General features: G+C 40.3%; 1 protein-coding gene across 4 annotated transcripts in view; it reads left to right on the forward strand.

Moving 5' to 3' along the window:
- Positions 1-10,245: 10,245 nt before the first annotated feature.
- Positions 10,246-27,926, forward strand: part of cadm2a (cell adhesion molecule 2a) — a 224,811-nt gene continuing 207,130 nt past the window's right edge. For all 4 annotated transcript variants that reach the window (XM_086226028.1, XM_086226029.1, XM_086226031.1 and 1 more), the window contains exon 1: positions 10,246-10,620. In XM_086226028.1, coding sequence (XP_086082154.1) covers positions 10,560-10,620 — 61 coding nt within the window. In that variant the 5' untranslated portion in view covers positions 10,246-10,559. The remainder of the gene's footprint in view (positions 10,621-27,926) is intronic.

Consider the following 27,926-nt stretch of genomic DNA (forward strand, 5'->3'; position numbering starts at 1 on the left):
ACCACATTCCAAATAGAAACGTGTGGGTTTTAGCAGTCAATAAAATGACAAATGGTGTTTGCGGGGTCGTATTAATCTGACATGTCTGCTACAATTATACTTAACAATGTAAATGGTCTCATGGTTTAATAAATATTTACACTTTGCTCTCGAATGTAGTTCAAGAATCAAGCCGCTTGCTTTATACATGCTGGAGAGGCTGCGATAGGATGCACAGGATTAACAATGCTCGGTGATCTGATCTCTTCACGTGAACATCATGTTCATTTACAAATAATAAATGCAGCATACTTTTCTTAATGTTCCTTTTTCTTCAACATATTACATCCTACATCAAATTAAACGCATCGAGAGAGTCTCGGTCGGAAAAATTCACATTTCAAGCAATATTCTGTAATTGAAGCACGTTTGTTTGCTTTCATCTTGGAAAGCAAAAACAATAGACCGCTTCGTGCTGCCTCATTTGAATGGAACTCCCGCAACCTGTGCACCGTGATTTGATCGGCACCATAACACCACACTGGCAAAGCAAGTTTCATGTATGGTGGCAAACATTCACAGCACCGCATCCACCTGGCAAAGACCCCCCCATCAAAACAGGCTATGTAAAAGTCTGTTAGATAATGACTCCTTGACAATTCTGTGTTGGCAAAAATCTTTACCAGAGAGAGACATCAGCAATGGCTACTTTATATACATACAGTGTAAACATACTATATACAGTATATGATATATATATTACTCAGTAAGCACCAAATGTTAAATATCACAAGCTGAAATTCGTCTCCTGCAGCCGTCACAGTGTCAGTTCATGCACTTTTCTTCACTGCCTTTACAGATGCGTGAAGAAAGACGCTGAACTTTGCAACCTCTAAACTTTTCTTTGTTATCAAAATGCAACTTTTAAACGTGACATCACAATTTTTGTGTCACACCAAACATTAATTTTCATTCACGTTGTGGTTTAAGAACACGTTTGAGTTTAAATATCTAATTTTAATCTAATTAAAAAGAATATTATTTTTAAAAAGTCACACCAGAGGACTAAGATTATCCTGGTGTAGGTCATATATCAGACAGTGGTCATGGAAACCTTAATCCCAGGGGAAATTCTAACTGCTTCATCTTATCAGAGCAGTATGTCTGCAGCTCAGCAGCTACTATAGTACAATAGCAAACAAAGTAATTTCAAAAAAAAGTTCATACGCTGTATCTCATTTCAGCTTCACTACTCTTTCATTTTCCTGTCAACTCTGTCAGACCAAACATCTGAGCACTGACAGTGTTGACTGTATCTGTCATTTATTTCATGAAACAGACGGAGTTGATTTGGTAGTTTTTCTGTTGCTGCTATAGCCTCTCCTGGAAGCTATTTTAGGAGTTCAGCATCGTCTCATCATTTTTTATGATTTCCTCAGACACGTCACAGTTTGTACAAAATTCTAAAACTTAATAGAACCTGTTTAACATTGATTCCCTCTGCAGAGCCGCAGTGTGGCAACAGGTCACTGGAGTGATAGCTGTTGTAGATGTGTTGCTTTTATGAAAAATACATATATATATATATATATATATATATATATATATATATATATATATATATATATATATACGTCTAGAAAATACATGTTAATCCATTTTATTGCATATAAGAATACTTGAGTTCTCTGCAGATGCACTTGGATGTAGTGAGGAAAGAGAAAGTAATTATATTAAATTTATTCTATTGTTTAAAGGGATATACACTACACAATTATACTATACAACAACAGTCACTGCAGCAATTATTACTTGTCTATTTCCAAGAATCAAACCTGAGAAAAGCAACACAATCAGTAACCATTCGTTATTTCATGCACAACACCTGTTTTCCAATACAGATGACATGTTGGGATGTGAACACTTCAGCTATGCAAGACATCCAGACTTTTCTTGAAATCAAACTTGACAATAAGTGGTTGGCGTAATTAAGTTTTATCTGTTTTGTTTTCATGCTGTTCTTACTTCTGTTTTTTTGCTGTTGTTGTTGTTGTTTTACAACAGGGTGGTTTCGAGTCCTCTCCGCTGAAAGATACATTCCAGTAGGTGCATGTGGATGGAAACATCTGGATCAGACACAGCCAAGTTTTGTCATAGCCACTAGCTATAATAAAAACAAAGAAACACACACGCGCACACACACACACACACACACACACACACACACACACACACACACACACACACACACACATGAATTTGCATAATAAGCTTCAAATCAAATTGCTCATCACATCGATATTCCCTTTGGCAGAAAGTATGAAGGTGACGTTCCAGGGAGAGGGGTAATTTACACAAGATTGTACATTTATCCAAAAATGTAGCAGATTGTTCTTTCAGCGTTGCCCCCCACAAGCTGAAAAATCAAACTGTGTCTGTAATTTTTGTCCTTGAGATGAAGTAAGAATAGATAAGGTGCCAAATTATCCATTTCCAACACTTACCTCTGTAGCCCGTAAGATCAAATGACTAAAAACAGTGCTGAGAGTGAGGTTTGGAAACGGTATCTGCTAATTAGCCACACACAGCCCTAGGCTTGTTTAAGCGTTTTCATGTGATTTTGTGTCCATATGTGGCCATGTCTGCTCTCCATGTTTCACTTAAGATGCCTCATAAGACATATGTTGTATGTTAATATCTCTATTTTTTTATATATTTCTCTGTTTTAATGTTGCGTTTGGTGGAAACATGGAGTTTTGTTCACTTTTATGTCAATCTGAGAAAAAAAAGATTTGTAGGAAGTACTTCAGATAAAACTACAAGGGTTCAAGATCATTTTTCTGTCCAACACACACACACACACACACACACACACACACACACACACACACACACACACACACACACACACACACACACAAAGATACTTTGTCCTTCTTTTGTCCATGTTACAGCTTCTTTTATGTGAGAAGCTGATAAATTCTCACTTTCTGCCTTTTATTTTCCCCTTCCGCCTTCCTAAATGTCAGTGCCGCCAGATCACTGTGCTGTCGTTCCACCCCTGAACACTCAAACGGAATTGAGGGGAGCCAAGAGGAACCGGAACAATTTGGCCTGATAGCACACCCTCTGCTCAACATTGCTAAGCGACCACCGTGAACTCAATTTTGTGAGCCTTTCCTTACCTAGAGGCTAAAGCTCGTGGGTGAGAGAAAGTGCATATGTCTGTGTGCGTGTGTGCTGGAGCCCAGATCTCTACTGAATCATCCCAAAATCTGTGCAAGTTCTGCTCTGATGGGTTTCAGTCTACACGCTCAGTGTATTTTCATGTGTGTATAGCACTTGTGTGCATGTTTGCGTGCATGTGGCATTTGTGTGGTTCTGCATGAGTGAGAGGTCTCTGGCCCAACTAGATACCTCAGCTGTGGACTGTCACATTCATATTACAAATAAATTACAAATGATAGAGCATATTACTCAGTGTATGTACGTGTGTGAGCGATATCATGCTGTTACTGGTCTCTGATTAAAAAAAATAGCCCTTAACAAGATTATATATTAATAACTGCATTTAATCTGTGATTAACTGTATTTCATAAATGTGTGCGTTTCTCTCTTTTACGCACACGTTTTCTAAATATAAACAAAGGCCTTCAGATGGCTTCGGCAGCCATTTGAGATGTGCTTTAATTTCATGCTGCAATCATATTTAAAGAGTTGGCATACTTTAAAAATAATTATATAAATATTTTTGAATGAGTCTCCAGAAATTGCACATTAATCCTGTTGATATCTACTGGGTAAATTGTCTTTCTCTACAGATAATGCACCAAAGAGCTATTTCTATTCGTTTCTTATAAATACTATAACTTTTCATCATATTACACTGAGGATTTTCTCTTTAATCAGTTTTTTCCACCATCATCACAGTGTAGTAGGGAAATTAAAGCACTGCGCGCCTCATTTTAACACTTGATCTTAGCTTTACTCCCACTGATTTGGCATCCCTGGCACTGATTAGCTGAATATGGCAATCAAACACGGAAATGTAACTTAAATGGACTGGCTAATAATTTATCCCCGACTGCCAGTTGGCATGTTCAGCTCTGGCTCCGTCCCTCCAGACCAGAGCTTCATCTGACTGACTCAGATGATGTATTGTGTCCAAGCACTTCAACAGAGACACAGGCAGGCTGGGGGAAAAAAAAATGAAGATAAAAGGGCAGAGGAAGAAGATGAAGAAGAAGTAGAAGCAAAAACAAGAAAACAAACTATAGTCTCCAGTGATGTTTTAATGGCCACATCAAGCTCTGCCCTTCAGTGCTTATTCTATGTACAAATGAAAGTCTTCTCTTCCTTAACAGGAGGCAAACAACAATGCTGCAAAAGGTCTCACTGCTTTTAGATGTTCAGTAATGATAAGACAAACAAGCACCATGGGAGGTTTTTTAAGTAATAACTGAGGGCAGCTCAGTGATAAAGAATTTCACTTTGAAGCTATAATAAATAACCGTACCAGGAAAATTATGTTGTTGTTGTTTTTTTTACTTTGTTTGCAACAGTAATTCCCATCGCTCTTTGCAGTCCGCTGCTGATTTTCGTGTGGTCGTCTGTGACACCTAAGCTATGCTGAACTACCAGCCAGACATAATGTGACATTTCACAGGCAAGAAAACATAGAGGAAAAGGATTCTGACCTTTTACGGTTCAAATGTATCATTTGAATTTATACCCCCATATACATACACATCCACAAGAAACATTATGAAAAACACGTGTCAGTTTTCACCAGTGCTAAATCTTGTTTTTGTCACATGTAAATGATCACCTTCTCATTTTGCACGTCAACCAAAAGTTTAGATGTTTGGCATGGGGTGAAAAATGTTTTCAGCTTTAAACATAATGGGGAATTAATGGATTTTCTCATTTTGATCATGAGAGAACAGAATAAGGCTTTGGGGGTTGCAAGCAGGAAACATAAGGTTGCCATGGAGTTCGTAAAAATAGATGTGGGGACCTTTTGTCCCACCCCACCCCCCACCCCCCACCATTTATTTTCTTACATTTGGCAATTTCACACCAAAAATAATGCCAAATTTGCTTTTCCCAGGAACGGTGTTTTTTGTTTGTACGCTGGCCTGCATATACAGATAAAAAGCCGTCACAGAATACAGTTATAGACCATTCACTAGTTTTAGGTGCCTCTCTGTATGGTTTTTAAGGGGATTTTTTTCATAATCTGTTACAAGTGAAGCATCCTAAAAACATAAATGCTGCTGAATACATCACAAGTTAGTTGCCCAAAATAAAAATCAAACTTCTCTTACAAACAAATGAGCAGCATATACAGTAGTATCATTTCAAAAATATTAATAGTTGCAATATGAGATCTTTTATTACAATATCTGTTGAAATGATGTTAACTCCTAAAGTGAACTAGTATTTTTTTTTTGAAAAGGAAGCAGCCAAAATCCCCACAATCAGCGACCTACGATAAATATTTTCCTCCTGAAAATGTCCCGACGTAACCTCAGTTATCAAGCAAAATAACCAACACATTCTTTATTTCCTGCCTCAGTGTCTGGTATCAGCTACAAATCAAACAGCACTCCTTCGAAAAACAAGTTTGGAAGTGTAAGAATGCATCTTCCAGACGGCGTGTCTGCACAGTCTTTTACACTTCTGAATGGATGTGGATTTTTGCCATTCTCATTAACAAGAGGGCAGTCCCCAATCTCTTTGTATTCAGAGTTTGGTCTAGGAACTCTTTCCGAGTGAGTGGAACTGAAACAATTGGTGTGCCATTCTAATCTCAACACTGCTGCTGAGTTTTGGATCTGGTTGTATTTGGCAGAGAGTCTCTCCCTTGTGATGTGGCAGCCTGCTATGTCTCTAGTCTCTGTGGCACTTTTTGGTTGCCAAAATCCGAGCGAAAGGTCATTTATACTGCAGACACAGTGGGAGAGCAACACTCAGGTGCCTGCGAGAGAAGCCTCCTGTGTCATACAGAGGCTATAAATCCATTTCGGCTACTGGGCTGTGAAGCCTTTTCAGCTGCATTGTACATACCATTTCCTTCCTCACAGTTTTCCATCTTCGCAGGAGCACAACTCATCAATGAGCCTTTTCCCTCTGGCGCTAGAATGAACGTATCTCATTTTCCAGTTTTGGCATGTTTAGTGCTGACAGGTATTATATCCTGAACTATGGATAAACTTAGCTCAAACCTGTTTCATCTCACATTTGTGATAAGCACCAGCAGTCCCTCATTCACTGAGGTTTGTAATCAGTTATTGATGTTGCCCAGGATCACATTTAATTCATCAGCCAGGTGATGCTTTTGGCTAGAGGTAGATACTCAAAATAAGCAGCTGTGAAATGTAAAAAAAATGGATGTCAGAAGAGTTCTGCAGGAAATAGAGCACTGCAACCTCTTCAAACAACAACAAAAAAAATCCCTAGCAACAATACTTTATTGACGTATGAGTGCAGCTGTGGTTGGCCTTTGTTCAGAGATGTCTTTCTTTCACGACTTCGGTTTGAAGTCCAAGTCAAGGTACCTCCGGTCACGACAAGTCATCACCAACTTTTGTTTTTTAGACACAGACAAGGATGAATGAAAATTTCAATATGAAAAGGTGAAGATATTTATGATGTGCCCCGCCTAGTTTCATCCATGCCAAAGTGCTGGGCCCTCAGCTTGGTAACATGTGTCAGCCTACATTAGGTGGACCAGTGAACAATAGTCTCAGCCAGGAGCAGGTGGTGGTTACTGGAACTCTAAGAGGAGGGTGTGCATTAGTGTCTGCGTGGACATGTGTGTGTGACAGAGAGAGGGAGACTGGTCTATCTGCCATCTGGAGCACCGGAACAATCCTAGGTGAGGCGGAAACCTAAAAGTGCTGTTTCTATCAGTCCACTGACTGGCTTCTCTCTTGGATCCAAACACTTTTTAGAGAAGACCCCGTGGTTCCTCGCTATACCACCACTGATAGCACACACCAATTTTGAGAGTGTGAAATGAACCATTACAAGGTGTGCAGCAGCCCCTTGTAAAGTGGATTGACCCAAATTGAGATCAGCAGGCCAAGCCAAGCCAAGTTTATTTATAGGACATCTTCCACAAACAGATTAAATTCTTTTACAGTAAACAACGGACACTAGATCATATGTGTGTGTTTACATGTGTAGCATGCTCAGTCTAAGTCTGCAGCAGAGGGAAATGACACAGCAGCAGTGTTGTAAGAAATGCTGAAATAAGTACGTTTGAAATCTTTTCACCCCAATTATCAGGTCGTATTCATGTATTCTGACAGTCCTCAAATGAACTGGGTGAGGGAAGAAAAAAAACAAAACAATGATAAGACATGATAAACTTTATTTGTAGCATTTGTTTTCTTTGGATGGTGGACATCCCCTGCCAAGCAGCTTTAATTGTGTGATTGAAAGGGTGCTGTGTTGTTATTAGTGTGCAGCAGGTAGCGACTTCAAGTAAGCACGGCTAATTTAATAAATAATGCATAGGGTGTTTGTAGACACCATCTCAGAGTCAAGCTAAAGAAACAATAAGGGAGAATGAAACTTCATGTGTTTTTTTTTCTTGCCCCTTCTGAGAATAATCTGTGATGCCTGACAACCATTTATATGTGCAATTGTTATATACTTCAGAGCTGTTTATGGCTCCTCTGCATCACTGCATTTCTGACAATTTTATGTTTATCATAAAAGCCAAAGTGGTCACATAGACAAAAGTGTTGTCGTTTTTTTGTTTTTTTTTTTACAGTCGTCTAAGAAAAATATTAAGTTCATTGCAACAAAATATTTATAGAGAAATATAACAGTATAGTGGGTAGTAAAATATGAGTGGTGTTTGATGATAAACAGTCCTAGTTTATTTCTGTGTTTCAGTTACAAGTCTTAGGCACCCAGGACCCTGCACTCACAGGGGTCCTCAAAACAGATAAAAACATAATCATAGCAGGCACCCAAGTGGCCACCAGTGTCATGAAGGTGTTGATATTTGGTCGAATGTAAACTGTGGGGTCGTATATACAAGCGGTAAAAGCGACCTACCCCCTTTCTTTAAAGGATGCCATCTAGTGGTCATAGAGGCTATGGCGGCATGGAAGTAGGAAGTCAATTAAAAGGGGAGAAAAATCCGTATAAGCAGGTGGAGGGAGCGGTCGATGAATGGATATAGTAAGTGCAGAGCAGGTGGCTCATGCTGGGATAAACAGTGAGTGGAGAAAGCTGTTTTGATGGGATATTTGAAGCTGTACAGTCACTTAGAGTTAGCGGGTGATTTTCTGGCTGAAGTGGTGAGTGTTGACTTTCTTGATTAAAAAAAGTGCTAATGTTAAACCAAACCACTAACCTAACACCCTAAATATAATCAGGTCTTTTTTTTAAATTAATTTTCACAACTAACCAGACTTTATGAAGAACTACTATTATAGCTGCATGGGTTGGATGACTTGTGATATTTTGTTAATTTTAAGTTGTGTCGACAAGTTACCAGATTCATCTAAATGTGATAATATCATTTAATATTATTTTGTTGGATTTCACATCCACAAAGTTGAACAGTTCAGCAGCCTAGCACGTTCTTACAGCTGCACAGTACATTCTCCTTTCAATTTTGGCTGCTAGGTAGTGGGCGGGGCTTAACCTTGAACACAGTGGCCCAGGTATAGTAATTAAGACTCTGTGTAGCAGCCTGGGGGAGATTTTGGAGCTGAAAAACCATGACTAAGAAAACAACACACTATTGTACAGTCTCCTTCAGGCCTAAAGTAAACTACCTCCTGTTTTTTCTTGCTTTTGAACCAACTCCCACAACCCAACCACAAAACCTACACAAGAAACTGTCTACAGAAGTTGTATGGCTGCTCGTGCAGAGCTCCTGTCTGGTGCTAGCGGCTAATGCTAACCTGAGGTAAGTTCCCCCAAACAAGCTTCTACCAGACATCCATATGAACTTCGATACCAGGCTAATTTTTTTTTTTTATTGTCAGCCTTACTTTCATTCATTTCTAAAATGCTTTTCTGTTAAATGGTTGATGAGGCCTAAAATCATCAAGCTGCACCTCTGCTTCAGGTGAAACAATTATTTTGTGTAACCGCCCATCCCAATTCTCTGTTAGCACAAAGATCATATATACCGTGTCCACCCCTACGTCCCCAATGTCCTGCTGTCTTCGCACACCCCACCTCACCTCTCTATGCCAGATAATTTTCAAAGCTCACGCAGTGGTCATTCTATCTTTCCCAGTGCTGGAAGCTGAATAATCTCTAATAACACAGCAGCAAGCCACCAAACATATGAGTTCCTGTGGAAGAGGCTTAAACCCAGAAGCATGTCTGCATGCTCCTTTCTCTGTTTTGAATTCTCAGCCCATTCTACATGCACACTGCAAAAAATGTCAGAACCAGCGTGGTGGCTGAAGCGGCTATGGCTGATAATATTAATGAGACAGAGCCAGCATCTCGGCTGGTTTGATGCATTTCACTGTACTTTTTTAATGTACTGGAATCAAGCGTCACACTCAAGCAGCTAGACCGGTTTAGTTTTGCAGCAGCAGATTTAATAAGAGACAGCAGGACTATAGTTGAATCTTGTCTCCGCATCTTTTCAGCTCATGTCTCAGCGACTGCTGCAGTGATAAACTGCAGTTTATTTTTAGTTTGTATGTGCCAGCACAAAGAATGTAACATGTTTGTGTTTTTGTACTAGAAGTGTTTACTTCCCAACTCCAACAATTGCAAAGAACATTCATAAACTGAAGTGTGTTTTGTTTGCATGCATGTGACTGAGCAAGGTACATTGTGTTTTGTAAGACCAGATAAGATAAACCTCCTTCCCTTAATGGGGAAATGAATATGAAATGTAACAAGGAAGTCAAGTGAAGTGTGATGTCATCACCTTTTTCACAAGACCAGTTCATTTTCCAAAAGCGTGCCTTATTTTGTAAGTCAAACTTTGACCTTTTTACTCTGAAAGGACGGATTAACTCGTCCCCAGGCAATAAACCCCGTCGAGGCCCTGAGGAAATATTTTAACACTCCAAATGTGTTCGGACTGATATTTTTTTCAGCGTGTCTCACACTCCGAGCCCCTCCCCCCGCCCCTCGCCCCCCTCAGTCTTTATAAGCTTTGGCTCTTGGTGATTGGCTCACCTCCCATGTCCATCAAACTGTAGTGGGCGGGACTACGGCGATTCACTCGTGCTCCCTTCGCTCGGGACTGTGCGCCAGAGCAGACCCGGAGCGGGGCAGGAAGAGAACAGTACGGTAACCGCTACATCTGTAGTTCTACCGGAGAACGGACGGCTGTTGCTCAGAGTCCCTCAAACTGAACCGCCACCGGCTCGTCGCTGAAAACAAACAGAAGAGCTTTTTGACAAGCAACGCAGCCTTTGGGTCAGGAAGTCGGTTGACTTTTTTTCCCTGGGGCTCACAAAAGACGCACTCTCAAGTCCACCTGGATAGCTGACAAAGCCGTCCGGTCCGACTCGAGGTCCAGAGGGGAGATACCGGGAGGAGAAACCAGCGCGGAAGAGCAAGACTGAAAGAGAGACAGGATGAATCTGAAGAGTCATTTCATTTTCACCCTCTACACAATTTATGGGATTCTTCTGAAAGGTGAGCTCGGCACGTGCACGTGTGTTTATGAGTGTGCCTTGTCATAAGGATGCGCGCGTGTGTGTGTGTGTGTGCGCGCGCGCAGGCAGGCCAGGACAGTGGAAGAGGAGGAAAGGGTCACGCGCTGCTACTCAAACACTGATACGCAGCTTTCTCGTGCTCTTACCAATGATGTGTGCGCTTGTGTTTGCTGGATGATGCACCTGACTCTGTGTGTGTGTGTGTGTGTGTGCGCGCGCGCGCGCGCGCACAAACTGAGGGAGCCAGAGGCTGGAGAGAGGTTGCCCTGTGGGTCTCATGGATGGTGACGCTTGGGGATGAGGGGTGGGGGCGTGTGTGTGCGTGTGTATGTATGTGTGTGTGTGTGTGTGTGTGTGTGTGTGGGGGGGGGGGTCCTGCATGCAAAGGAAAGGACACGGCCTGAACGCAAATATATATCCTGTTCTGTTTTTTATTTGTGCTTCAGTGGAAATAAAAAGAGGCTGCAAGGGAGACACACCTCAACATGATAGAACCACCCCGTGGTTGTTTTTGACTTGCAGCGCTTGGATGAGTCACAGGCAGCTTTACGCACCAATCTGCTGATGATGCTGATTACGTTAGTTAACACTCTTTTTATCATAGAACATTTTTGTTCTGTTTTTAATTCATTAGTTTGACTTTTTTTTCTTGATCGTTTCTGGTGATGGATGGCTCATCTTTGTGGCTGATGCCTCACCTCGAATCAGTTGCAGGAGCAGGTGCACCGGTCTCAGGGACCTGCTACGGCTCAACATTAAAGTATTGTTTCCTGTAATAGCTCTATTTGTTATGTATAAACCCGCACTGTCATATCACCCAGGATAGACCCACCTTGGAAATCCATGATGAGAAGTGGACTGCATGTGAATCCCTTATCTGGAATATTACATCTTTATGATTAGAACACAATAAACAGCTCACTTTTTGTCGGTTTTCAATGAGAATATTGCAAGGTCAAGGTCACAGTGGATTGTGCATATTTTATATGTTTGGATGTCGAATAATGTAGCCACTCCAGCTTATGTAGCTGCTTAAGGTTCCTTTAAGAGTGCAATGCAAGGACTGCGATAAGGATGAATACAATGTTACACCACAAATATAAATTGTAATTAAATTCATATCATGGTTGGTGCTGATATTTTTTTTTATTAGTGCAAAATTTTGTAATTTGATTAACTGTTAGTCTGACCTTGCAAAGCAGTGTGTATTTGTATGGTTATGCACTCCTCATTGATACAGTTAAGAGAGATTATGTTCATTATTGTATCAAGGCCTTTGAGAGGTATGAGAGGGGCACAATTCTTCATAAATGTGTCTTAATGGTGGCAGGAGGGTGATGGATAAACACTGGATCAACTGTTAGTCAAGCAGCAGGCTTGGCAATACCAAACTGAGCCTCAGTTTAGTGAAATGTCCACATTATTCCTCTCAAATTATGTCAGGATGTATTTAAAGCATCGGATTACAAACGATTAACACAAAAGACCAAATTAGCATCATCTTGACTTTGCCCACTGTTTCCCACACGAGAAAATGAGAGATGCCAAATGAGAGATCGTTTGTGCTCCATTCCCTTGATCATCTGTTGTTGTCTCTTTGAAGTGTGTGTGTGTGTATGTTTTGTGTGTGTATGGGTGTGTGTGTGTGTGCATATGAGAACGAGGCAGATCAGTCCTTCCTCAATAGCCAGACACAATTAAGGCTATTCTTGACTTAATGAATCGGTATGTAATGAGCATATCTGGTGTATCTGACCGCTTGCACTGTAGCATTTATTGACGCTCCAGAGCCTCTCGTTTCCTTTTAATTCTCCTAAGGGCGGACAGCACACTCATTAGATGTGTGTGTGTGTGCGTGTGTATATCCCTGCAAATGTGTGTACTTACAGCTTGTGTTTTAGAAGACCTCAGCAAAATATTGCCTCACGCACATGCACACACCAGCAGCCTCTTTCTTTTTCTCCCCCCATCCCTGAAGAGGATAATGCTAGGATACATGATTTGAACAATCATCTCTCAGTGCAAGACCTACTATTGTATAGGTTCCACACAGCAGGCAGGTCAACCGCTGCTTGAATGAAGTCGATCTCGCTGCCGCCACATCCGTGCTCTGTGTAAATGACAGCTGTTTCAATCCCTCTGGCCCGGTGCCAGCTGGCATCAAGAGATCCAGACACACTGTCACAGGCTCGACCTGCACCGTATATAATGCAAATGTGAAGTTTTGTGATGGCGGTTGTTGTTTACCAACAGCCTGAGTTGTTAACATATTATCCAGTGTGTCTCATGTGCCCGTGTCGAAGCCAGAGAAAACAGCCTGTTATGCAAATGAGCCTCTTACGCAAGAGCTTGGGGCTGAGCGGCAGATGAGGAGAGAGAGAGATGGAGAAGCAGAGGGTGCTAGCGTAGCAGCGAGCAGTGCAAGTGGATGTGAGAGCAATATGGGAGGAGGATTTGGAGGAGGGATGTGGGCTCTCCTGAATCTAAGTGTGTGATGTATGCAGTTTTAGTTGTTTGCTGTTTGGATGCCTGCTTACCTCCTGTGCTCTGTCTGTTTCCTGTCGCTCTGCCTGCCTGGTAGTCATTCTGCTCTGAACTCTGATCTTGCTAGCCTAAGTACAAACCCCCGCTGAGGGATGTGTTTATCCCCTCAGTGAGTCTAAGCTGCTGAAGGCTGACCCTCCATCCCTCTGTACTTCCATCCATTCCTCCCTCACTGCATCCTCCCATCCTGGCGTGGAGCTTTGTAGCACAGCAGCGTGGGAAAGCTTCTGATAACAAGCTGCCTAGTGTGTGTGTGTGTGTGTATGTGTTTGCAGAGCCACTGATTACACGGGAGAAACAAGATGTTCTCTCTTTCTCCCTCACTCATACTCTCCCTCCCTCTTCTGTGTGTTTGCAAGTGTGTCCATTTTCATGGCTGTGCTTTGACAGGTAGAACATATGAGGTGCTCTGTACCTTGTACTGATGCCATAAAGCTTCAAAGCCGAGAATCCTCTGTAGAGCAGCGCTGGCCCAATGTGCATCACAGACACCCAGACTCTCACACACACACATACACACACACACACACACACACACACACACACACGGAGCCCCAATGTGGATTCACTCCTGCTCTGCCAAGGGATTTCCCATGATCAAAGCCAGTCTTTTGTTAGTCCAGGTGTTAAAAAAGTTGAAACTGAAAGGAGGAGGGGGCTGGAGGGGAATGTGCACAGATTCAGAGCTTACAAGCATTTCATAGCAGAGCAGAACTATCCTTATAGAGCTGCTCCAGAAATGGTAAAGAGGTTTTTCACACCTGTAGTTTGTTTCCTCCAGTCCAAATCAGTTGATGAGTAGTAAACCTGAAGCGTTTCCCCTTAGTTTGGTTTATTCCCTTAGAAAAAAACACAGCAACTATCCACCTCAAACTTAGATAAGTTTCTGTGCAGTGCAACACACACTTCAGTAGATGGAAATCCGCCTTCTCTTTAGTTCCAAATTGACAGATCCATCAGAATTATATGCTCCGAGCTCATCAGCATACCTCTTTTTGACATTTATGTGTTTTTCTGACTTGTGGATGTGCATTAAATACAATTTATGCAGGTGTTGCTTTATTATCTTATTATTAATGCTGCAATGAATGATTTGGAGAGTGGTTTCATTTCATGTACAGTAGATATGTGACAACGGTGCCAGTTTTAATGTGTGTAAGTTGGTTCCAAGTGAATGTGGAAACACTGGATATACACTGAAACATCAAAATGAGCTTAACGTCCAGGAACACCATGTATTTGACACTTTACTCATAGCGAATGAGTGCCACTGCCTCCCAATTGAGCTGCGTGTCTGTTCCAGAGGATAAATATGCTGTGTTATAGTAAAATTAGTGCCACTCAGAAAGGATAAGCAGATTTTTCTCCACTAAATAAAAAGAAATTAAAACAAATGCTGCACAAATATTTCTCTCATGTATTCCAGTTTAGGTGATGACAGCTGGACTCATGCTCAGGCTACAGCCAGCTTGACTTCCCCATCATCTCCATTACTCTTTAAGGAAGTGTTGTAATTTAACAGACAAACATCCCTTTTTATGAGCAGAATATTTCTCCTGTCTACAAAATAGTGGAATATTTGCATAGCTGAGTCACATGCAGCCCTTTATTCCCACTGTTTGTACAGTGTGTTCAGACTCTGGGCTCATCAAAAGGTTGACTTGATGCCGACAACTCGTGTTGGCCTCCTTTCTGTTTTTTTTCTCCTTTTGTTTTCACCCCTCCAAGCTGTCCTGGTTGTTGCCGATGGTGAGGAGTTTCATGATGTGTGATGTGGTGCTTCCAGGATCACAATTAGGTAGATAATTCTGGACTAGTGCACTTTTGATATTGTATGTTCCTCTACATTTTTCTACTGACACAAGCTCCTACAATTCGTATGCCCTGTCACACCCCGGAATGCAAACGCACATGCCTGCAGGTGCTGGTTAGCTCAGACTTGCCTCGTGTGCCTCCTTCTATGGCTGGGGTGCATCGAAACCAAATCATGTTCCAACCAGAAAGAGCAACTTCACAGTTAACTTGGCACTGAGATCCCCTCCACTCAAGGGTCTTGCCATGAGGCTGTTGTGTTCACACATGCCCAAATAAATCGCACCAAGGAAGGAAACGAGTCTGATTTAAACAGACTGAAAAGCACAGGTGTGAAAACATCCAAACAGATAGTCTTCAAATGAACAAGAAAAGGAGGATGCAGGGATTCACAGGTGATGACATTTTTGATCTGTAGCCCCAACCAATAGCTCAGGTCCCAAAGTCGGGCTGGGGAAAGGACTGCTGTACTCTTTTATTCCAGTGACATTGCAGATTGTAAGGTAAAACTTTTCCAAAGAAAGTATTCCTTTTTAGAATATCAAAACCAGAGGGAGACAAAGTGAATGTTTTTAATGGCCAATAAAACAGCATGGTAGGCCGCTACTCTCTCTTTGTGACAACAAAAACCTCCGAAAATAAATGCCAAATCTGATCTGAAAATCTGAAAATGAGAGATGGCCTGCAAGTGTCTCTGAACACACTGATATGAATACTCTGTCAGCTGGGAGTTTTGCCTTATAATGCTAAAATAAGTTATATTCATGTCTAGACCACGCGCTTTATAAAATTTTGTATGTGAAATTGCCGTAGTTTTACAACTTTTATATACACCAGCTCACACTTACCACAGGAGCCATGGAATAGTCATATGGTAAATAGGGCCTCGCTGCTCCTGGCAAGTATTGCCTAAAAACAGAACACTCCAGAGTAATTGGGGGTGTGATGGCAATGACACACTGTCATGGGTGGTTATGTTAATCACAGCACAATTCAACCCTACAAGTCAGCAAACCTCTATAATTATGTTGTCAGGCTTAAATTTGAACGCATGTCACATTCAGAAGATTGGATTTTAAGTCTAATAATTAGTATATTATTAAGAGAAAATGGCAAGGTATTATCTGTTATATTGTGATACTGACGCTGTGAGCTAGTGGTTTAACCGTGTTTTAAAGTCACAAGTAATTGTTTTTAAATTCATGTCAAATAATTGCAGACTTTAAATTTGGCTGCACGGCTATGATCATGTCTTTTTCGGCAAAATGTTATGTAAAACCAGTCCAGAGAAGAATGTGAGATGGAACGCGGCCTCCCATGGAGATCAGTGCTAATCTGAGCCCTCCACAGAAGCAGACAGTCAGTTTCCATCCTAAAAAAAGACCTCTAAGTATGTGATCGGAGTGAACAAGCTCAGCAAACAGGACTGTTGATGATTATAATAAATGGGTCTGGCTATGAAGTAAGAGGTTTATGTAATAATAAACCACAAATTAGCTTTCCTTGTAAACTGAAATGTACAGTTGAAACAAACAAGAAAGATAGAAAAGAAAGCCAGGATTTGATTTTTTTATGAATGTTAAGCTCGCTCATCTAGATTAGATTACTCTAATTGTCATTGCAGAGTAATTTCTGGATAAAAGTAGGAAATATAAGGAAATAAAAACCATTATGAATACATTCATATAAGTCCACATAAGTCAGAAGTAAATAAGCAGCACGAGTGCATAAATAATCATTTTATATCATGGATCATTCCACTGAAAACATCCAGGGATCTTGAGGATGACCGTTCTTCTTGTTTGACTAGCAAACTGGTTTGACTTCTTTTGTTTGATTAGGATTGAAGCTTTTAGATATAATCTACCCATACAAACACGCACATTTGGAAGGACATGGTTATTGGATGTCTGTGTGTGTGTGTGTGTGTGTGTGTGTGTGTGTGTGTGTGAGTGCATGCGTGCTTACATATGTGATGTCTGTATTAGCATTGAATTCCAAAAGGATTAGCGAGTGGCTAATCTGACACTCCAGTCTTTGACAAGCCATGTGTCACTAATCTCAAACACTCTGGAATGAAGAGACACAAAAACAATCACCTTTTTTGGATTAAAACTTTCTATGTAGAGGCTGTTGTCAGACCTGGAAAAGACAAAAGAATACAGAAAAGGGTAAAGAAAAGTGTGACATCATTTTCATGTGAAGAAGTAAACAAATGAACCTAAGGTGCTGTACAGGTTCATGCATCACTCTTAACAACTCTTATCCTAGATCATGTTCTTTTTTTCGTTATGTGCCCTTTTATATGACAGATCCTTTTCATACAATTCCCCAGAGGCCAGAGTCTAGAGAATTGGTAGTACATGTTACAGTAATCATTTCCTGGAACAGAGATAAAGATATGGACAGACGTGACTCTGCCGACTCCCCTTGCTCTCGTGCCCCAACTCCAATATTGTTTGGGGACTCTGTGTCTGTTCTTGACAGAAATGAATTCAGCCAAAGCGAAGGAGGCCCATATTTTGTGGAGAGACCATCAGAGTCCTCTTCTATGTGTACACCAAAAAATACACATGTGCACAAATACACACGCACGCACACATCGCCTGCAGGGTATAGACACAGCAGCGAGAAAACAGACAAATCTACTGTTTTTCAGGGATTTCATTTGCTCCGATAATATGGACTGTGGGATGGAGCAGAAATGAAGTGGCAGTTTTTTTTTGACCCACATTCAGTCATACCTTCTTCTGTCCACGTTGTATTACTCAAAGCTTGGCTGACAGGATGAATAAATTCACAAGGAATATGTGAATTTTGTAGATAGAGAAAACAAACAGAAGGGACAGGATGATACTAATGCCTCGAGATTTCTTAGTGAGTCCCTACCTCCACCACAAACCTGAAGGCTTGGATGTTAGGACAAGGGTAGCCAACTTTGATATTATTATGAAACTGACTGAATGTCATCAGTATGTGTGAGTATCAAAAGATGCCTCTCCATTCAATACCAGACATCGATAGGCTTGATTTTGTAATTGTCGAATGTGTGATTATAACTCCAAATTTCTAATTGGTCAAATAAAATCAAAGTTTTTTTGTTATCTGCCTCATGACTGCAGGCATCAGCCAATGCTGATGTTTTAAACACTTTTGAGTTTGTGAAAATGCCAGTGAACTGAGAATTACAGCCAAAGGTTTTGTAACGTCATTTGCCATATACTTTTCCATCCATCCATCGTCGTCTTTCGCTTATTCCTTACTAGTAAGGGTCGCGGGGGGGCTGTAGCCTATCCTAGCATCTACGGGCGAGAGGCGGGGTTCACCCTGGACAGGTCACCAGTCCACATATACTTTTCATTTTGTTGAAATGGATTTTAATTGTTCAGAAATCAATGTCATAGTCAAGGTCTCTGTACAAGTACAGGTATCATTTTGGAACGTTAATTTTACAAACACACCAAGAAACTTTCATTCGACTTCTAAAGAATAAATTATTCTATATCCCCAGAGAATGCTAAAATCATGTCACCATTTATACTTTACAGATCACAGCTGCTACTCAACAAATCAAAGCTGAATTATATTCCTCCTGTAAACTTTCTATTTGCTATATCGTCTTAAATCTACTTCAGCTCTGCTGGCTATATATCTGCTCCAAGCTTCGGTTTAATGTTAATCGGCCTTAATATGGTTCGAAACACAGATTTTGTGCTTAATTGCTTAATTTGTATTTATACAATAATAATATGGAGTTCTAGCATGATACTAATTGAAAACCAGGATTTATTGCACCCACAACCACACACTTGTTTTAGCATTGTGGTCTCAAAGGAAGCCTAGAAGTAGCTAAAGCTAATTGAAATATCATTCCCCCAAGACACATGTTCATGTTAATTGACTTTCTGCGTGTGCCTGTGTTTGTGTGTCTGTGTGTGTAATTGAGTGTGTATGTTTTCATACTCATATTATTGCCTGAAGTCACACCCGAGTCCCTTGTCTAATCATCAGCTTTAGCCCCAAACCACACATAAACACAAACACACACACACACACACACTATATATATAAATATATATATATATATATATTTATATATATATATATATATATATATATATATATATATATATATATATATATATATATATATATATATAATATAAATACACACACACACACACACACCTTAATTCAGTCTTTGGAGGCTATTACAGTCTCCTTTGCATGAGCACCGTTCCTAAACACATCTACTGTTCTAAAATTATGCTGTTTTAATCCACTCAAATATGTTGGTGCAACCTGTAAACTGAAGTAGTTTCGCTGCTGTGTGGTTTCAGTTCTCACATCTTTGGTAGCATATGGAACAATGGAGCTTTATGTGTGTGCGTGTCTGTGTGTGTGTGTGAGTGAGTGAGTGAAACCAGAGAGAACACACATTATATTTAAACACTGTAATCAAGTGATTACTTTTGAGAGCTACGGGTGTGAAATTTCATCCAACCAAAAAAGGTTTCACACCACAGCTCAGTTGGTCTTGCTTTTTTATCCCAGTAAGCCAGAGTTTTCCCAAATCTTATATTGGTTCTAAGTTTGGACGTCTCAATGCTACGATTGCTCCAGGCTTGTTGTTGAAGGGAGGGAAGATGGAGTCAAGTGAGACAATTTATAACAGTTAAAAACCAAATGAACTGAGACCCTTGGCTTGGGTGAGCGAGCGGCAGCATACATAATGCGCCTTAGGGATTTCTTCTTCACACACATTGTGCTGTGCTCAGTGTGTGTGTGTGTGTGTGTGTGTGTGTGTCCGAGTTAGCACTCAGAAACACACAGCTCCCTCCACCATCTGTCTCTGTTTGCCACATTGCAAATCCATTATATGCTCCACAACATTATTCCCCCCATCGTAAGTGGCACACACCCCTAAGCTTACTTCCACTATCCTACTCAGTGGAACGGTGACAATTTGGAGCCACATCTTTGTTAAAGACGCCGTGGCATGTTTCCAGCTGGATTTAATACACATTTTCATGCTCCATTTGCATTTTTTTTGTCAGTTGGTGTTTAGCATTGATGGCTTGAGATTTTACAGGCCTGTTTCCTTGTTCTTGCTGCTTCATTGGGGAATTTATGTGGTACAATATTTCCACTTCTCCCTGTTGAGTTTGACGGTGAATGTTCATAATCCTTCGCTCTCCCAAAATTAATAAATTTTTTGCATTTTGGCAGGCAGGCTTGAACACATGAACGTGCACACACTGCATGAATCTGAATTGGGTTTGGCTCGCTAGTTTTATTGCTAACTCATCTCCAGTTCTAATCAAAAAGCTTCCCCAGCCCTGAACCTCCTGCTGAGGAAACAAAGATGTTATTATGGCTTTAAATGGTCTCCAATTACGGGTAATTTCACCGCCTATCTTAAAGATATTTGCTTTTCTCTCACTTCTCTCCAGTTGGGTAGAACAAGCATTATGCTTTGCAAATTGAGCAGATGAGTTAGAGACACAACAGATGCACTCTGTTGGAAAGCAGAATTATTTGCCTTTCTCTGCATTCCCTCTCTCTGTCCTCAACTCTTATCATTAGAAATAGGAAGCCCAGTTAAAGCTGTCTCCCCTATATCTTCCTCATTAGGGTTTGTCTCAGTGCACTCAATTACTCAGTCCATCACTCTCCGACCCACAAGTCAAACGTGTCCGCTGGCTGAACTAAGTCAAAACTATCTTGTAGTTAAAATCCTCTAAGACTTATTAGTGAGCAGAGTGATACTATAACTGTACAGGCTTGCTTAATATAAACATTTCTAATGTGGGATTTGGGGTTTCCATCACTACTTTGTCATTCGTATGCTTGCATAATTTGCACAAAGTTAGTCAGAGGCTTAGTGCGCTGACATTTTACGGTTTTAAATGTAAATCTCTGTCCCACCTGTGAAGGGACATTGGTTCAGCGGGATTTGCTTTGATAGATAGGATTTCAGTGTTATCCTTGGCAGCAGTGACTTGTTTTGGGATTATGTGATACTTGATTAATTTGATAATTGTAATGCATAAAATAAACTGTTCTGCAATATCATCTAAATAAGTCAAAGACTGTACTGAAACTGATAGTCATAATCATGGAAAGAGTCAAGTGCAATCTTTTTTGTAGTAATTAACTTTTTAAGACAGAATTGCTGCTACTTTTGACATGTATTAGATAAGCAAGATGCTGACGTTTTTGTTTAAGTTTAGCTGTGTAACTGTATATTTCTCTCTCTGCCAATTGGAGCTACAGCAACACTGCCAGACTAGTGTACCAACATGCTAATGCTGCTGTATGTGTATCCAGTTCAAATGGAGCAGCTAATGCTAATCTGTGCTAATCCTCTGAGTTGCACCCTTTGAGCAACGCTACCGTGCTGCACTGTAGTTGGGATGGATAGTTAAGAAAGGGGGACGGGAACATCGTGAACATCGACAGCATTGATTCAATCAGGAGAGCTCACACACATAAAACCTCATGCTAGTGTTCACTTTTCAACACGCACACACTTGCACACACACTTGCACACACACGCACATGCACACACACTGCAGACATGAGCCATTACTGGGGAGAGAGACCGAAAATCTCCAGGCACAGCGGTAATAATGAGACAGTGTTAACCACAGTTGCACTGAGCTGGTAAATGGTAGCCCAGTCTCCAGGACTAAGCACTGATCCTAAGTCTTCCTCATAATGCACTGGTCAACCTAATCCTCACCTTATTAAAAGTGAGCCTCTAACCAAAAAGGAGCCATATCTTTAGACTATAGTAGTTCCTCATTACAGCTGGTGCTAGTCGAGCTTGTCTTAAAGGAGGTGACCTTCACACGGCTTAATCCTGGAGACACCTTTTACCCTCGTAGGCATTATCATTGTGGAGACTTCATAGTTAGACCATGTGTTTCTGATTTATCTATTTGCATTTATTTGAATTATTAGCAATTAATTCAAGAAAAGAGGTTGCATGTCCAAATTCCAGAATGAAGAACCTTGACTATATTTAAGATTTCCCAGCATTTCCAATAGTTGGGTTCTAATTGGACAGACTGCCAAGATAGATGAAATCCCTTCTTACTGATTCGAGTTCAAATTTAGTTATGCTGAAAACCACACTGGGATTGTGCCGATATGTCGTCAGTGAGACATGACTTAATGATTAAAACAAATTAACACATTTATTTAATTTGTATATGCATGTTTACAGATAAAAAAGTAATTTTGTATTATTCCTTTATGTATCCTGGGTCTGTATCATGATCTCTGGTGTTTTTGTTTTTATTTGTGTATCAAATTCTTTGGGAAACAACTTTTTTTTTCACCTACTGAATTGGTCTTGCATATAATTTCATTACACTTTTTTTGTGGCTCAGTGGTAGTGTTTGCAGAGCTTGCCGATGTGACTTGTGGCTGAAACAATTTTCTGTTTTATTTTACTATTATTGGATCACTATTTCAGTTAATTTTCTGTCTGAAAGCCATTTTAGCCTTTAACTTGAAGACCTCTCTCCCTGAAATCCTACTGATTGGCCATCTTCCGGAAGCCTACTGAGAGGCAGCGCTCTCAAATTCGGACACAAGCTCAGCACGCCCTATGGGTGTGACAGATGGCAGTGTATACTTTTTTATGTGACGAGTGAAAGAGGAAACAACTTACCGCATTGTTTGAAACTTTGGCCATATTCAATATGTACGTCTGACAGTGACATTATACTGTATTTAAAGGACATGCAGTATATTAAATATAATGCAAAAACATAATTATAGAGACCTGATTTTCGCCTAAATTACAGGCTCACACTTGTTTTATCTGTCATATTTGATCTTTTATAAACATAAACAGTGTGATTATTAAATTAAAAAAATAATACACTAATACTACTCATGTAAGCACAGCAGCAACAGCTAGCTTAGCACACACAGCAGATGTGATAACCACTACAGAGACATCCTGCTAGCAGCTAGTGGGCCCTGCAGTTAAACACAAGGGAACTTTGTACTTGATTTTGAAAGTAAACAGTGTTGCAGTAAGTCTAAGGTCAGTGGGCAAACTGCTCTACTGTCTGAAAGTATGACTAGTGAATTCCCTATCACGAGAGTGAAAAAAATGCTTTAGGTAAAAGCTGGGGATTTCTAGCTTGACTGGATTGCACATGGAGAGCGTGGCTGAAACTAAAATTGTAGTGCCGGTGGAAGCAGACATATTGCTGTGTTGTCCATTTTTATGGACAAATAAAGCACATTATACACAAATACTGCTGAATCATCCTGTGAAATAGCTTAGTTCACCGAATGAGGCTCTTAGAAGTCCTTCACGATGCTTAACGAAAACTGGTTGGGCTCCAGCTGCTTTCACAGCCACCATCCTTTTCTATTTTGATTAGCAAAGTTAAAAGCCCGAGGGCTTGACATCTTGCTGATACCATGGGTCGCTTGTTAGGTGACGGAGGCCATCTTTGTCAGATCTTAAAGTGAAAGGTAGATAGTAAAAGGGACAACAAAGACCGCTGTGATGTGCATCTGGGGAAGATGATGGGTTGTTTTGAGATGTTATGTGAGTATATGTTGTACTGACCACTGCCGTGCCAAGGCTCTTAAAGCTTCACTGTGATGAGATGTTATGAGACAGGAATGGGGGGTAGCAAAAAACACAGCACGTGCGTCATAAATGTGTTGAGGGATGCGAGAATTGGAGCGACGTGTGGGTAAAAGGATAGATGAGGGGAGGAGGAAAAGAGAATCTGCTACTACACTACAAAACTGGAATTTGGAGCAGGTGGAGATGAATGCAGAATATTTGAAAAAAAAGAAAAGAAAGGAAAAAAAGCGAAAAACGGTGCAGAGCCAAGAAAAGAACAGCAGCCATGCATGAGATATTCAGTAAATGAGCATTGACACAGCTTCATTCTTGAGCTCAACTTGCACACACAATCTGATCCATGAAAGAAATATGCAGCTCGCTAGAATGATTTATTCTGCATGTAGATACAATCGCAGAGATAAAGACTAACCATGGGGAAGTGATTTATTTATTTGTGATATTTAGAGTAAAGGAATGTATGAAATCTCAGTTCGTGTGTCTTTTCCTTTCCCTGGAACATCTATTTCTCAAGAATTCCAGATGTGCATACACAGCGCCTTTGGAAAATATAGCATCTGATGCTAACTCTTATTTTATATTTATTGTTGATGCGGGCTCTCAACATGTGAAGGCTATTGGATTAGCTTCTGGATTTAAGTGTAAATGGCCCAGTTAAAAGTACTGCCCTCAGCCACATTTCTTAAAGACGTTAGAGAAGCCATGCTCACTTTTTTTTTTATCTTTCTCTTTGTGTCCCTCCCTCCCTCCCTCCCTCCACTCCTCTGCGCTCTCTCCTTTCCTATCTGGATGTTTCATTTCTTTCCTACCCCTGACACCTCGCTCTCCAGCTTCACCCTGGGCTTTCATCTTGGCAGGGTGCTTTCTTTTTGAGAATACTCCAATTGGCAGACAAGCGCCCTTGTCAGACACCATTCATTGCACTTGCATAGATATGAAAAGTGTTTTAACAAGCACCACTGAGTTGTGCGGTTCAAGGGAAACTGCATAGCAATGGCAATAGAGATCATGTGACCAAATTAAAGAGGCAGTAAAGTTTGGAGTCAGTTACGTTGGTATCCTTGCCAGACATTTAAGTTGCCCTGCAGCAGCTACTGAAAAAGTAAAGTTTGGTTTGCTTTTGCTGTGATCCATGAAGACGGTGGCAAAATTATAGAGTTAACTGAACTAAATCATATTTTCTGAAATATACTTTCTTCCATTAAATTTGTGGAAATAAATCTTCATATCTTGGCTGTCACAACAATAACTTCCATTTGTTATTCGAGGCATAAACTCAATAACTTTGTACATTGGCTATACTGTATTTTCGGATTTTCTGTCTGCTATAAACATACTGCTGTTGTGTTGTGTTGTGTCTGAGCACCAGAGCGAGCCAGGGAGGCAGAATAATGGCCATTTATACATCAGGTGAATGACTATTAGAGGCAGCATTATAGGCCAAAAAAACACCAGTGAGCATTTAAGAGTCTGTTGTGAGGTCACTTCAGGAAGATTTAGGCTTTCTCGCTGATTGATGTGAGTAGATGGTGCTGTGGTTGTTGGGTTTAGAATAAGGACGTGTCGAAAGATAATTTGCTTAGGAGGGAAAATAAGTGGAAAGACCAGATTAAATGTGAATCACAGGAATGACTGCTGAAGAATGTAAATTCACCTGTTGAACTGATATATTGAGTCATGTAAAGCTTTCAAACTGCCAAGCAAATTGTTTTTTCTTCTTCTTCATTTTCCACTTAGAAACCATTCCACCTTTGCCTTGTTAGCCAGATAATGAAGCTCTAACGCCTCCTTGCTACAAACCTGAATAGTGAAGATATGTGAGTCATCCATGAGTCTATTCATTCTTATGGTAACCTGGAATGTGTTTATAGAACTGCACATTCTGGTTATTGTGTATTTATCTCAAGCAGGTTGAAAAAAAAAAGAACTTGCAACCTGCAATGAAGTAACCATGAATAGTGAACCTGGGAATACAAGCTAACAGGCTATAAATCAGCTAACAGGCTATTGCTATCTCAGAAGCTAACTCTGTATGTACATCTCATGTACATGTTTCACATGACTGATAAAACAAACGAGACTAGCCTGCCAACCAAGGCCAAGTCTCTAACCATCTTAACAGAAATGCGCGATCTTAGGCTGAACACTAGGGGGCATAAATCTATGTGTCAGAAGTAATGTTGGACACCAGACAAAGCTGTGTTATGTGTCGTAACAAAACACAAAGCACTTTTACAAGTGATGAATCAATGCGTGTGAATAAATGCAAACCAGCTTTAACATATCGACATAAAGGACACCATTTTGAAACTATCTGCAGAGTGAGTGGTTTACTGGTCATGTTATGGTGCGGCTGATATTTCTAATTCCAGCAGACACTAAAATCAAGTTTATTCGATCATTACTGACTCTCCCTTATTGATCTTCTTCTCTCATATTTGAGCTCTGTACTGTATATCTCCAAAATATTAAGTAGACGCTGGTGAGGCATAAACTGCACTTCAGCCATATAGTTATGCTGCAGGCTTTCTGCCCTGGTCAAAATATGCGAAATGGAATTTGGCGACTGCTCATTAATGTAGTTTGGTCTTCTGCAGTCAGCTACAGCAGAGAAATCTTGAGCTAATGTCCTCATGATGGCGTCTTCAACATCTACTGTACAACGATCTTTTAAGCCGCTAAGATACCGTGTCTGAAAATTTGAAGAGCCTGCCTTATAGATCATGACATATAATTTCCTCTCCTCACATACAGTGCTGTTTCCATCAGAATGCACCCAGGCTGTACTGATGAAACACGTGTAAACTATGATCACGCTTCACTCTCTCTTTTTCTCCGTCTCTTTCTGGCTGAAAGACTGACGTCAGGTTTATATTACTGCTATGGCAATTCAGCAGCATAAAAGGTGACGTGCATCCAAATGACGGTTAATGTACAGCGTCTGTCAGATCACTTCTGACCTAAATATTTCTGTGTCCTGCCCTTCATAATGTTCAACATGTCAGCATTGACAAAAGCTTCCCCCAATGGTGTCGAGGCACAGATGGTCATAAAAGAAATGCGGATGTGACTTTGGGATGCAACCTCTCCCCGGAGTTGATCTTCATTCTAAGGGTTAATGGGTTTGGAATAGGACTTCCTCAGGAGCTTGTTAAACATGACCCGGAATTATGCTCCAATATGAGGGCTGCTATGTGCACGGAACCACGACACAATACTGACAGATGCTGCAGCTGACAAAAAGAAACAGCAGTGGGATGATTGGTTAAGAGCGAGTGTGGAGCAAGCTGGTAGTGGAATTGAAAGGCTACTGACAGTGTGGAATATCCACCAGCTTTGTGATTAAACTTCTGCTAACACCCTAATTAATAAATTACTTAAATTAAACTTGTATGAACCAAAAAAAAAAAAACTAAATGGCAAATATAAAAGATGGAAATCATTGTTTATCCATTAATTTTTTTTTTTTTTGCAAACATGAGCATATTATTGCTTTTTTAATTGTATCACAGCACTGTGCCAGTTATAAATGAATGCTACTGTACTAGATGTGGCCCCTATCAAGAGTGGAGACAGTGATAAAATGTAATTGGTTAATTCTGATACCTTCACCATGATTATATTTTCAAAGCCGTTTGTTTGGATGAAGGAGATGCAGCATTTATTTTTCATCGAAGGACAGGGCTTTTTTTTATACTAGTTTACCGTGATAAGTGGACCATTATGAGAACTATCAGGCCTACTGTCTTTTATGATTTTGATCATTTTGAACAGGAAACCTTGGAATAGATATGTAGGGTCCTGTTACTCAGCTTCAGGCAACTTTCAAAAGCAAAATCCAAATATTATCACTTCTCACGAGGCGTTGAGTAAAATTTGCAGTGATATTTGATAGCTGATATCAAGCTGATACCAATTGTGCATTTTTCAACAGTGTTGGTCACGTTTCTTAAACTACTCCAAACTATAATCTTGGACAAAAAAAAAAAAAAAAATTACCCAGCTCTTGTTTGATTATAATAAGGAGCTTTCTGGAGTTTTCTGTTTTTTTGTTATGTTTTGATTTTTTTGGCCAGTTTTGATGTAATCTACAGAATTGTTTAAAAAAAAAAGGGTTCATATTAAAAAAAGAAGTCTCACTCATGCACTTTCACTTGTATCATAGTAAAAATGATGCCATTAATTAAACAGAGGGATTTTGTGTGCCTTACTGGACTTAAGGCCACAGGTGACAGAAACATGAGTGCATGAAACCTTTATGCAGACGATCACATGCTTTGGACAATTTCTTTGTTAGGTTTCTTTTT

This window comes from Aulostomus chinensis, chromosome 15 (genome assembly GCF_037954235.1).
Source record: "Aulostomus chinensis isolate RoL2024-O1b breed Wild chromosome 15, RoL_Achi_v1.0, whole genome shotgun sequence".
In the NCBI taxonomy this organism is placed as follows: domain Eukaryota; kingdom Metazoa; phylum Chordata; class Actinopteri; order Syngnathiformes; family Aulostomidae; genus Aulostomus; species Aulostomus chinensis.